This window comes from Elgaria multicarinata, chromosome 2, assembly GCF_023053635.1.
Source record: "Elgaria multicarinata webbii isolate HBS135686 ecotype San Diego chromosome 2, rElgMul1.1.pri, whole genome shotgun sequence".
Lineage (NCBI taxonomy): Eukaryota > Metazoa > Chordata > Lepidosauria > Squamata > Anguidae > Elgaria > Elgaria multicarinata.
In genome coordinates, this window is record NC_086172.1 from 163,922,868 (window position 1) to 163,936,522 (window position 13,655).

General features: G+C 42.2%; 1 protein-coding gene across 1 annotated transcript in view; it reads left to right on the top strand.

The window, feature by feature from the left end:
• WDR25 (WD repeat domain 25) overlaps window positions 1-13,655 on the top strand; it is a 107,522-nt gene that overhangs the window by 57,226 nt on the left and 36,641 nt on the right. The window contains exon 2 of the mRNA XM_063118057.1: window positions 4,110-4,257. Within this exon, the coding sequence (XP_062974127.1) occupies window positions 4,110-4,257 (148 nt within the window). The remainder of the gene's footprint in view (window positions 1-4,109; window positions 4,258-13,655) is intronic.

Sequence of the window (13,655 nt, forward strand, 5' to 3'; positions counted from 1 at the left end):
AAGCAGAATTGCATTCCTGGAAGGCTTTCAGGAACGTGCTTCTGCTTGCATACAAGGCGCACGCTCCTCTTGCACCGTGTTTCCTTGCAAAATTACCACTTTTCGTTGCAGTAAATTCAGTGGTCCTTTTGGGGTGGGGTGGTGTGCCCCCCCAGTGGGTTCTGAAAGGGGCAATGCCTCCCCACCCCAGACATTAAACTCGTACTTTAATGTGATTTAAAAGTATGAAGAGAAGTGTGCAACACAGCACCTCCTCTTTCTCTCTCTCTCTCTTTATCATGCTTTTGTTGTGGAAATTACCTTTTCATAGTTGATCCTTTAAGTATGACAGGGAAGAACTTCTAAGTAATTTACAACCTGTCGTTTCAGCTTTACTCAATCAGTCGCTTTCTCAAGACCCCCCTTCCTAGATTCCACCTGGATATGATTTACTCTTTATTAGTCTAGTAAAATGTGACAGGATCATCAAGTCTTTCTGAAGAGTTATTTCCAAGAGCATTTTTAGCACTTGCCTGCAAATAGGACAAAGTAAACTATATTGACAGCGAAATTTGTCTTAAGTATATTCTAAAAGACTTTACGGTAACTGATTGCCCAGCAGAACGCGGTTTTTGAAGGCACAGAGAAAGACTGTGTTAAAGGCCTATCAATTGCCATGCCAAAGAATGATGTTTTTTTTTAAAGATAAAATTGCATGAGCTCATCAGTTGCATTGTTTCACAATATTTCAAATTTTATTATTTCCACACAAAACCAATTAAAAAAGCATACACTTGACAAGAAAGAAAGAACAATTACAAAAATTGCGCCCCTTCCTAGAGTTAGAAGACCTAAAAGACGGTAGTGCACGTACTGGTAACTTCGAGGCTTGACTTCTGCAATGCGCTCTACATAGGGCTACCTTTGTGCCTAGTCTGGAAACTTCAACTAGTTCAAACCTGACCAGCCAGGTTGGTCAGTGGAACATCTAGGGGTGATCACATCACACCAGTCCTAAAATCTCTTCACTGGCTGCCAATTCGTTTCCGGGCGAAGTATAAAGTGTTGGTTATCATTTTTAAAGCCCTACATGGTTTGGGTCCAGGCTACCTGCAGGATCGCCTTCTCCCGTACAATCCACCCCGCACACTCAGGTCCTCTGGGAAGAATCTACTTCAGCTAGCAAAAACTAGATTAACAACTGTTACCCAGAGGACCTTCTCTTCTGCTGCTCCCAGACTGTGGAATAGCCTGCTGGAGGAGACTCGTCAGCTTGACAGTCTTTTAGCATTCAAGAAAGCTATCAAGACTGATCTTTTCCAGCAGGCCTATCCAGTAGAATGTTAGGATATTTTTAGGATGTTTTTAGGATGTTTTTAAACAGTGTATGCAATGTTTTTAATCATGAAATACATAAAATAATGAAATTTTATGTATTTCATGCTTCTTGTTGTTCCCCGCCTCGATCCAATCGGAGAGGCGAGTAAGAAATAAATTATTATTATTATTATTATTATTATTATTATTATTATTATTATTATTAAAATAACCCTACAACACATAAAAGAGAGAAAAAACTTCCGATTTTCACAACAATGAAAATAAGTGTCCATATCTTCTCTTCCACCATAGTTACAGAAATCAAAATTCCCCTCTTTGTTTTATCTTACAATTTTCTTCTTCTTCATTGAATCCACAGATAAACAAATCATTTTTCCAGTCCCTGCAAAAAGTCAGTTAAAGGTTTCCATTCAGTTAAAAACCTAGTTGTTGTCTTTTCTCTAATTATCGACGTAAGTTCTGCCGTTTCTGCCAACTCCACCATCTTCAATAGCCATTCATCTGTAGTGGGCAGTATTGAGCCTGTCAGTTGCATTGTTTCAATGAGACTTAATTCAACCAAGGGCCAGGTCATGCTTCTCATCCCTTGCCCAGCACAAGTACTCCTGGCCTTCCCCAGAGAGGTGCTCGCATGATCAAACGCAAGGCGTGATCTGGAGTGTCAGAGATTTGATTGGCCTCAACTTCACCAAATTGCCCCCTCTCCCAGCTACCAGGACCACTGAAAGTGCTGCTGATACAGATATATATGTGTGTGTCTGGATCATATGATATGTTTATCCACACCAACTAATTTATTGGCAGTTTTAACTCTGCTAATAAGATTAAGGTGGCCTGAAAAACTAATTGTAGTGTGTAGCTCGAGAGCTAAACACCCAAAAGTGATAAAGCCGAGTAGGAGATAGTAATCTGGAATGTTATACCCGTACTTTTATTGCCTTGGGATATTAGCATTATGCTCGAATACAAAAAAATAAATCAACATAATGCCTCATAAAGAGACCCATTAGCATGTTAGCTGGATATTACTTTTTCTGATAAATTTTGTAGATAAATTCCTTATCAAAATGGGATAAAAAGCAGTGAATCTAAAGCTGAGAAGCATTTGATTAATGAGAGATCTTGATTATCCTGCAACTGAAAGTATAATTACAAAGTATAATTCCCATAATCTATTCAGACGTTGCGGAAATTAAATCTATTCTTATTTCCGCCCTTTTCTTAAAATGATTATTTTTGTTTTCTTATATCAAGTGTTATTTATTGTTTGTTGATTGTCAATATTTCTATGCTCGCCTTTTGGCCAAAAATCCACCAAGGTGGGCACACTAAATCTAAAATAAAACAATATAACCAACATTAAAACAACACCACACTGAAGCTAATTTAAAAACCTAGGTTAAAGAGATGTGTCTTAACATCTTTTCTGAAAACCAAGAGGAGGGGAGGCAATTGTAATTCCACAATTTAGGAGTGACACAGAAGAGAGGCCTTTCCCATGTGCCCAACTGCAGATCATAATAACTGGACAAGTTCATGAAGAGGCAGGTGGTCCCTTAAATAGCCGTACTCTGAGCCATATAAGTCTTTAAAGGTTAAAACCAGCACCTTGAATTGAGCCCAGAAAGCAATTGGTAAGCAGTCTTTCAATATTGGTGTAATATGATCTCCATACCGTGGACAAGTTAGCAGCCTAACTGCCACATTTTGCACCAATTGAAGCTGGGCACTCTTCAAGGGTAGCCTTACATACAAAGTGTTGCAGTAGTCCAAGCGTGATGTAAGCAAGTCATGGTTAACTGTTGGCAAATCAGACCAACTCAGGGAAGGTTGCAGCTGGCGCGCTAAGCCTAATGGTGTAAACATATTTCATTTCACCCACCACCACCTGATGATCCAGGGACAGCATAGGAACAAGGAGCTCTTCCAAGCTACCAACCTCCACTTTCTGGGGGGGGGGGACGACGATGACGACAGCCCCTTCCAGAATAGGTTGATTTCCAATCCTTGAATCAGACTTTCATTGACTAACGGTTCCTCCGCCTTGGATGGATTTAACCTCCACTTGTTCATTTTTATCCAGCCTATTATTGAACCCAGGCAACATCCAAGGATATCCACTGTCAAGCCCACACAGAGCTCTTTATTACAGCAGATCAGGTTACATAGTCCAGCTTTCCAGAACTTGTGGCAAAGCTTATGGTGTTTATAGACCTTAATAAATCAAATAACCTAGGCAGTGGCTAGGTGGCATATTGCTTTGTTCAAGAGAAAGTGCCAAGACTAGAATCTACACAGAATCACAGTCAGAGTTCAAGTCCAGCAATAGCTTTGGCTGTATGGGGCGGTATATAAATGTAATAAATCAAATCAAATTTCAAGTCAGGATCTCAGTTATACAGGGTTTAAGGCAGACATGAATGCTGGTTTCATGAAAATAAATGAATAATTTATTATTTATTATTTAAATAAATAAATATAATTTTCCTTTTCCCATGAGCAGAGAGATATTGGGGGCCAATTCTACAGTTTAGACATTTCTGTTTGAACGTACAAATATGTTACTTCCTAATGATGTTAGGAAGTATGTTAATTTTTGTGAACCGCCCAGAGAGCTTCGGCTATTGGGCGGTATAAAAATGTAATAAATAAATAAATAAATAAATAAATAAATGTTCCGAAGGGACACGTGAAGTGGTCCATCAGAGGTCACCGCTGTTCCTTGCTGACCCTAAATAGCTGTGGTTGATTAATTTGTATTTGTAAAGTTCCTTATATTTTCCTTTCAGGTTTGGGATGCTGTGGATCGGGGCTGTTGTTTAAAATCGTATTCTTGCCACACGGGTGCCGTCCGGGCTGCCCAGTGGGCCCCCTGTGGAAGAAGTGTTCTCACTGGAGGCTTTGACTGCATGCTTCATTTAACAGATATCGAAACAGGTAAATACTATTGCCGTTATCTCTTTGGGGATGGAGATGGAAGGGCTGGTGGGGAACACGAGCAGGCAGGTGCTAATGTGGGCTCCCCGTAGGCATCTGGTTGGCCACTGTGGGAACAGAATGCTGGGCTAGATGGGCCTTTGCTCTGATCCAGCAGGGCTCTTCTTACGTTCTTACTGTTTTCGTACTAGCTGGAATAATTAGAAAAGGAATTGGGAATAAAACTGCCAGCATCGTACTGCCTTTATACAGCTCTATGGTGCGACCACACTTAGAATACTGTGTACAGTTCTGGTCACCACACCTAAAAAAGGATATTGCAGAGCTGGAAAAAGGGCAGAAAAGGGCAGCTAAAACTATCAAGGGTCTGGAGCCTCTCCCCTACAAGGGAAGGTAACATCAACTCGGATTGTTTAGCTTGGGAAAAAAGGAGGCTAAGGGAAGACATGATAGAGATGTTCAAAATTACGTATAGTGTGGAGAATGTGGATTTTTCTCCCCCTCTCAAAATACTAGAACCTGGGGTCATCCCATGAAGCTAATAGGTGGGAGATTCAGAACAAATAAAAGGAAGGACTTCTTCACACAGCACATAGTCGAATTATGGAACTCACTACTGCAAGCCACCAATTTGGATGGCTTTAAAAGGGTGGGTGGGTAGATAAATTCCTGGAGGAGAAGGCTATCAATGGCTACTTGCACGGATGGCTTTGTGCTACCTCCAGTAGCAGAGGCTGTAAGCCAATAAACACGAGTTGCTGGGAAACCTGGGTGGGAGGGTGCTGTTGCACGGTATCCTGCTTGTAGGTTCCTGGTTGGGTACTATGAACAGAGTGCTGGACTAGATGAAGCCTTGGTCTGATCCAGCATGGCTCTTCTTATGTTCTTAATATCTAACAAGACATGGATGCCCTCACCGGCAAGTTGTTGTTGTTGCTGTTGTTGTTATTATATCACCGCATAGCTGAAGCTCTCCGGGCGGTTTACAAAGATTACAACATTGAACATTAAAAACAAGTATACAGAATTTAAAAAGCATAAAAAACAGGCAATATCCAGTTAAAACAACTATTCTGGTGTCAGTTAAAAACTCAGCACATGCTGTTAAATGCCTGGGAGAAGAGAAAAGTCTTGACCTGGCATTGAAAGGATAACAATGTTGGCGCCAGGCGAGCATCGTCAGGGAGATAGTTCCACCATTTGGGGGCCACCACTGAAAAGCCACCACTGAAAGCCAAGCTAATGTTTTGTAGACCTCATTGTTACAGTTTTGTGTGTAGGCCAGCTTTCCCCAACCTGGTGCTCTACAGATTTACTGAATTACAACTCCCAGCACCCGCCCCCCCCACCAACTATGGGAGTTGTAGTCTAACGCATCTGGAAGGTCCCAGGTTGGGGAAGGGTGGTATAGATTTTTGAGGCAAAAATGAGGGGGAACTCATCCCCAAATATGTATGAAGTTATCTGAGTTTTTTCAAAACCCAGCAGAAAGTAAGCCAACAAGATCACTATTTAGACAAATGATTAGGTAAGGTGTCAGTGTGTGCAGTAATAATCAATTCCTGCAGATTTGCCATAACATCTGGTTATTGTTAGTTTTGTTTATTTCTAAAAAAGCTTCAATTGTGGCTACAAGGCATTACTCCATATTCGGAATGTAAACTCCATGAGGTCTTATGTTACAATATTCACATTTCTGGTTTAGTCAAGCTTTTACGCTGCTGTATGTGAGCTTTATGGGTCCGCTTTGCTTGCAGTTAGGTGGAGAAAGGATTAATGTACCAGAACATTCTTTTCACAAAAACCATTTCTGTATTGTGTCTTCGGGTCATTTTCCTTTTCACAGCCTAATTTCTGTGATGGTTTTCCCCTCTCGTTATCATTATATCTTGATGCCAATTGCAACGGAAGCTAAGAGACTAAATTCCCAGTGCTGTGAGTGGTGGGCCCGGTGGTACAACTTCATTACTGGATGTTTTCAGCAAAGTAAATTTTTGCTGCTTCTCTAGATCAATATGATCAAAATCTATGGGTTATAAAATGGCGACTGTTATCCAGTTTTTTGTTTGTTTGTATACTCAGCAAGTACATACCCAGTGTGGTGTAGTGGCTGAAGTGTCAGACTGGGAGTTGGGAGATCCGGGTTCTAGTCCCCACTTGGCCATGGAAACCCACTGGGTGACTTTGGGCCAGTCACAAACTCTCAGCCCAACCCACCTCACAGGGCTGTTGTTGTGGGGATAAATATGGAGAGGAGGAGGATTATGTACGCCACCTTGGGTTCCTTGGAGGAAGACAGGTGGGATATAAATGCGAAAATAAATACATAAATAAATGAATAAATATGAAATATAGTGCCAGCCGTACCATTAGACAGAGTGAGGCAACCACTTCAGGTGGCAGATGCTGGGGTGGGGGCAGTGGCAGCAGCTGCTGCCCCCTTATCCCCCCTCCCAGCTGTAATCCTCTGTTAGATGATGATAATGATGATGATGATGATAATAATAATAATGTATTTTTTTTCTTACCCACCTCTCCCTTTTGATCGAGGCAGGGAACAACATTAGTACAACAATACAGTATAAATCAGATACATAAAATTAATTAAAAGAGCATATAAAACCAATACAACATCAAAATAACGATCAACACATCTTAAAAATTCTTGGTTTAAAATTCATGTGAATAGTCTTTAAAGCTGTCTTAATTCAGAGAGAGAGAGTTAAGTTGACGAATCTCCTCCGGCAGGCCTAGAATGCTGGTGCACCTTGTTCTATGCTTCGAATGTTGTGATTTTACTGTGGGACAAAACAAATTACAATAAAACACAAGATTGCTGCTGAAAACAACAGTCCTGGCTGTGTTCTCCCTATAAGACCGGCCAACGCCCGGCCCAAGTTTGGGCGGGAAGGCCGGCAGTTGCATTTGGGGAGGAGCAATAAAACGCTCCCCAATGCTTTAGGGCAGGTCACGTGACGCACGGAGCCCGGGCCGCTATCTAAGCGGCCGGACTCGTGCCTCAGGCCTCTTTTGGCGTGCTGACCCACCCGCCCTCCCTCTCCTAGTATGGGATTAGCCAGTCGCCCTCTTTGGAGGGGGGGCTAAGTAGGAATTTTTCCCCACGGGGTTTTTGCCTACTTCATACTGGGGGCATAACAAGGACGGGGGAACAAATAGGTTAATTAGTGGCAGGGTTGTGCGGGAATTGGATAGCTTGAATAGGGACAGCAAGCACACTGGCACCCATTTGGGGTGACTGGCATAACCCGATGGCCTGCTCCACGGGGCTGCGCGGTCCACGTGTCAGGATACGGTATGCCTTTGGAGTCCCTCAGGCTTCACCTACTTCCTGCCGTTATGGCAGCAAGCGGGGGTGAAGCTGGGAGCGCTCCCCACACTTTGAAAGTGACGGACAAGGCAGGAGGCGGACAACCGCCTACTGCATTGGAGTGTGGCTTGCCCTTGGGAGGCCAAGGGGCCTCAGTTAGGATTTAATTCCCGCACAGGCACATGGAGATCAGGGAGGGATGATACTGCCAGGTTATAAATAAAGAGGCCCAAGTTGAACCCATACAACGTGTCTGTGTTTTATTTCTGCTTCCTCCTCCAACATGCAACAACTGTTACAATTATGAATGAAAATTAATATAAATGAAATTATTAATTGTTATAAGTAGTCAGTTGTGTCGTGAGATAACTTAACTGTGAGTTCCTTCAGCAGGAGGAGAGTGGGTGCAGGGCAATGCATAAGATGTCAGGACCTGGGGTGAGTAGTGTATTGGATATTTTACTGGAAGACAGGCAGCAGCCCCAGATTTCTGGTAACATATACATCCTTAGACATAGAAGTGACCTAACACCAGCATGTTCTTATAAGAATGCCTGTGGTTTAAAATGTAAGTGTGAAAAATACCCCTCTGGGCGGCTCCTAAGACCAATTCTAAAGACAGGCAAAAAGGAAGCATACAGCTTTTAAAGCTCAGCTAAAAACTTTTCTTTTCCTAAAGCTTTTAAAACTTGATTTTGTTCTGACTTTTATACTGCCTGTTTGGTGCATTCTCTTCCCCTCCTTATTGTTTTATTATGATTTTATTAGAATGTAAGCCTATGCGGCAGGGTCTTGTTATTTATTGTTTTACTCTGTACAGCACCATGTACATTGATGGTGCTATATAAATAAATAAATAAATAAATAATAATAATAATAATAATAATAATAATAATAGCGCAAGGTTTAAGCATCCCTGACAGATGACTGTCCGGTCTCTGCTTGAATAGCTTCAGCGACGGAGAGCCCACACCACTTCCCTAGGTAGCCGTTTCCATTGTCTGACTGCTTTGACCATTAGGAAGTTTTTCCTGACATTCAACCAAAATCTGCCTTCCTGTAATTTAAGCCCATTAGTTTGTGCCCTACAGTCTTAGATAATAGAGAACAGTGGAGCATAAAAAATCAAATCAAATCAAACTCTGGATAGTTGGGGTAGATGGTTTACATGCCCCTTTCAAATTTCCTTGGTTTTTAAATGACTTTTACAAGATGCTTCTGTGTTTGGAGCTTTTTCAGTGCTTTTTTTTGAGGGGGGAGCAGGGTGCACCTGTGGATGTGTGTGTATGTAATAGAAAAGCAGCTCAAAATAAATAACTCAACCAGTTTACTTTGATTCCCCCCCTTCCCGCCTTTGTTCTTGTTTATCGTTACCCGGCATTTCTCACAGTTACGTCAGTAACACTTTCAGCAAAAAACCCAGCTTGTTCCTGGAATCCAAATTGGATGCCTTCTCACTTGAAAAACATGAAGCCAGCTGGACGGATTAGGACTGCATTATTTCAGCAAACCGTTAGTTCACCTCTCTCTGTTGCTCTTCATCAGCGCAAAGCTTATTCCGTCATTGATTAACTTCCCTTAAACGTCCTTCAGCCACGGCTCCATGGGAGAACTTTTTCTCTCTTAATTACTTTTTCATGCTAGCTCAGAGAGATTGTTCCTTCCTCCAGATCAGATCTGAACAGTATGAGCCCCATGGACTGATTGTGGCTCTCTCATCGGGGAGAGGGCTGCAAACAGTGGGGTGTTTGCAGATCCTTGGGGAGATCCCACAGGCCCACTGTTTGCATCCTGTCCCCCTCACGCTAAGGTCCTATCATAGGTGGGAGCCAGCGGATGTCCGTGGGGCGGTGAATCCGCTCCGGGTTTCAGTCAGAAACAGTCAGAATTCTAAGAGAGCGACCCAGGGTGTGAAGCCAGAGTTCTAACTGGTTCTGACTGAAACCCGGAGTGGACTCAACCACCCTACTGACATCGAAGCCACCAGCCTCTGCTGGTGGGAGCCTGCGACGGCACCGACCTCACCCAGAAGGCCTTGCCTAGCACACCCTTCTCAAGCCAAGCGCCACCTCTTGAAAAGCCTGAGGAAAGGGCAAAAACAACACAACCTCTCCCCTATATGTGAGGGAACAAGGTAAAGGGTTTTGGAAAATAGGTTCTATTACTGAGGTACTGAATTGCAGGTGTATTGTTAGATGTTTTTACACTGGGTAATATGGCAGGTAATAAATCCGAGCTGACGCGTGGTTTGTGGTAACAGAACACAAGGTAAAGTTTATTGAAATTTAACAAATCTTTAGTATTTCAATTTAGATCAAACCTGCATATTTTTATATTTGAAACAACAATCCCAAGTCCCTTAAAATCCTATCTCTTCTCACTCCTCACACCAAACACTCTCACGAAGCACAAGCCAGACTAAAACTCCCAGACTAAAACCAAACCTCAAAACGAAAACTCACAATCCCCACAGCCAACTTCTTTATACTCCTCCCTCCCCCTCTCTCACCACTTCACTAGCCACACCCACTCAGTCAAACATTCCGCACTCGCTAGACATACAAAGGCAGACATACCTAAGGGACAGAAAGGTGGGTATCGCCACAGAGCCGCTCTTGTATAACCTTCCTGTGCTTCCAGGGCAGTGGTGTAGTGATAAATTTTGAAGTGCACAAATCCCCAGAGCCACACCCTGTTGCAGACCAGTTCCCAGGAAAACAGCTTCTCTTATAACGAGGATGCTGGAGAATCTCAGTTTTTCTTCTTTTATATTCAATTTAACCAAACAAAAACAGAGCATAATTTTCAGTTGAAACAGCAACAACAACACATTTATTACCCGCCTCTCCCTCTGGGTCAAGGCGGGGAACAAGATTAAAAATAAAAAATCCATAAAATGCACCAAACTGATTAAAAACATATACAACTGATACAATATTAACAATCGGACATCTTAAAATTGGGTAGGCCTGCCAGAAGAGATCGATCTTTATCGCTTTCTTAAACTCAGAAAGACCACATATGGTTGGGGGAGGCTGCTCTAGTCAATATTAGCTCTGTTTTGTATATTGCATGATGATTGTATATTACAAAAATCCCACAAAATAATTGAAACAGCTCCTGTTCAAAGCCGAGCAGAAGACTTTGCTGAGCACAGTTACAAATCTTTATAAAGCTGGCAAATTTTAGAGTTTCTAAATGATTATTATTATTTTTTTGGACAAAGCTTAGATTCTCTGACCCATCATATCATTTTATTTTTATTATTATTTAAATAGCAATAGCGCGTTTTCAGAGCGCGTTGTAACTGCTGCTAGTTACTAAAGCTCAGCAAAATCTTTCATGCTAATGGTATATATGCATTTGCATAACAGTGATCATTTTAATTAAACTGCCAGCTCTTTGCCACAAATAGAACAATGCTGTTGCACCTGCAGATTGTTTGGTGGTGGTGATGGGATCGTGTTCTTGGTGTGCCACGAATGCCAGTTTGGTCCTATTAGCACAATTGAAATGAAATGCCGCTCTGGGATGATTTAATGCACTTTATTTGTTGCACTGGAGTTTGCCCAACATTATAGTTACATTAGAGTTCATGAATTAAATATAATTTAAATGCATATCCATCATGAGTGTCTAGTTTTGAGGGGGAAATGTAGGTTACTTAAAGCTTGCTTTATGATTCTGTTTCATTTGCTCCTTTATTTGTATACCACTCCAAATATCATTTGATAGCTGAGAATGCAAGGCTTAGAAATGCTCAAGGAAATAAAATAAACGTCTAGTTATCCCAAATCTGAAAAAGCCGTATATTTGTAAATGTTGTGGTGTTGAAGGGACGTACAGGGACATTCCTTGGTTGCCAAAAAGTAGGATAAAAATGAAATAGAGGTTATGTGACTAACACATAGGCTGCGTTCACACATCATGCTAATCCATGGCGGGTGGAAAAGCTACATTGGGTAGGTGGATATGCTAACAACCTGCTGTGCTCCTATCAGACGGTGAGGCAAACAAGCTACACAGAGTATTTATTTCACGCCCTCACCGCTCCTCCTGTAGTCCTCCCACCCAGCCGGGCAGGTATCCCAGCTTCCTTTGCGGTGGGGATAGAGATTGCTTGAGAGGAGCAGAGCAGCAGCAGTGTTTTTGGCCACTCTTGCCGAGCAGCTCTGTAGGTGATCTCCGTAACTCATGTTGGCGCGACAGGCAATACACACCATAGGTAAAATAACCCTTACTACAGGCTGTGGGTTCTCAGGGTGGCTTATTTGGGGGAAATAACCCACCGTGTGTGTGGGGGACATTCCACAGGCAACATGTGAACCCAACATGGGTTGTTCCGGAAAATAAACCATCAGGGGGTTAGCATGTTGTGTGACCCCAGTCATAGAAAGCAGTTTGAGGAACGTGACTACCAACAATGGTTGAAAGCTTCTGGGGAGGCCCTGCTTCATGTTTGTACTTTAATACTGTTTTAAACTCTGCTGCTGTCAGGTTTTAAAAAGTTCAGTTTTATTTAATGACTTCTTTTACTCTGGTTTGGATACTTGGTTGGGTGGCCAGATGACTTACTTTATAAAGTTCAGTCCTCTATTTTGGAGAGCTGGCAGAGGACAGTCCTCTATTTGAAGATGTCCACTATTTGTTGGGCTGTTTAATCCAAGTCTGATTTAAAATCAAAGAACCCCATGGAAGGAGAGCAGCAGGGCCGTTGAAGTGCCCATTCACAGTTGCACCTGGACAATAGCAGACAGAGCAGGCACTCAGGTCACCTGGTCCGTCTTGTCCACTAAAGTGAGATGTATTGTATTTCTATTATCTAGAGACAGCCAATATGGCATAGTGGTTAGAGTGTAGGACTGGGAGTTGGGAAATCCAAGTTCTAGTCCCCACTCAGCCATGGAAGCTCACTGGGTGACTTTGGGCTGATCACAGATTCTGAGCTCATTATTATTATTATTATTATTATTATTATTATTATTATTATTATTATTATTTACATTTATATACCACCCCATAGCCTAAGCTCTCTGGGCAGTTTACACAACAACAACCCTTACCTCACAGGGTTGTTGTGAGGATAAAATGGAGAGGAGGAGGAGGAGAATTTTGTACACTGCCTTGGGTTCCTTAAGGAGGAAAGAAGGCAGGATATAACTGGAATCAATCAATCAATCAATATTCAAATTGGAGCCTTTGTTGGGCTGTTTAGTCCAAGTCTGATTTAAAATCAAAGAACCCCATGGAGGGAGAGCAGCAAGGGCCTTGAAGTGCCCATCCACAGTTGCACCTGGACATCCACAGTTGCATCTTTCATCCTCTTTTTTGGTGGTGGAATTCATCTCTTTTGGCTATGAGTAAGTGGCCGCCCTAGTACTTGGTTTTTATGTGTTTTAATGGGGAACACATGAAGCTGTCTTATACCAGGCCAGAGATGGAACCTGGAGCCACTTTAATGATGGTTTAATTTATATTTATGTATACATCACCTCAGGAGTCATTGTGGAAAAGAGAGCCAGCAACTCCTATGTTCTGACCTAACTTTATAGCCAGTAAAATATGTGCTCTGTGCTTTTGACTTTTTTTAAAAAAAACCTTGTCTCTCCACGTCATGGGAAGCACTGCACAGCTTACATGAAAAAGCGTCTTTGCTCCCTTGTTTCTGTAACTACAACTTATGAACCCCTTTGGGAAGGGAAGGGACATTTATTGTGTAAAATGTGAAGAAATATGATTGTCGTCGCTCAAAGGACCCTCATACGAAACAAGCTATAAATCACCAGTCGGAACATTAGGTTCACTTTAAAAGTTAAAACAGTTTTAATAATGCAGATATTCTGTTGTGGAGCTTCTAAGAAATAAATGGAGGGCCAAGATCTGACTTCTTGCTGAAAGTATAAGTAAATTTCCTGGGAGAATAAGTAGGAAGATGAGAAGCGGCCTTGTTCTGAGTTGGATCATTGGTTTGTCTAGCCCAATATTTTCGGCACTGACAGGCAGCAGCACTTTAGGGTTTCAGGCAGGAGTCTTTCCCAGACCTACCTGGAGATGCTGGGGATCAAACCTG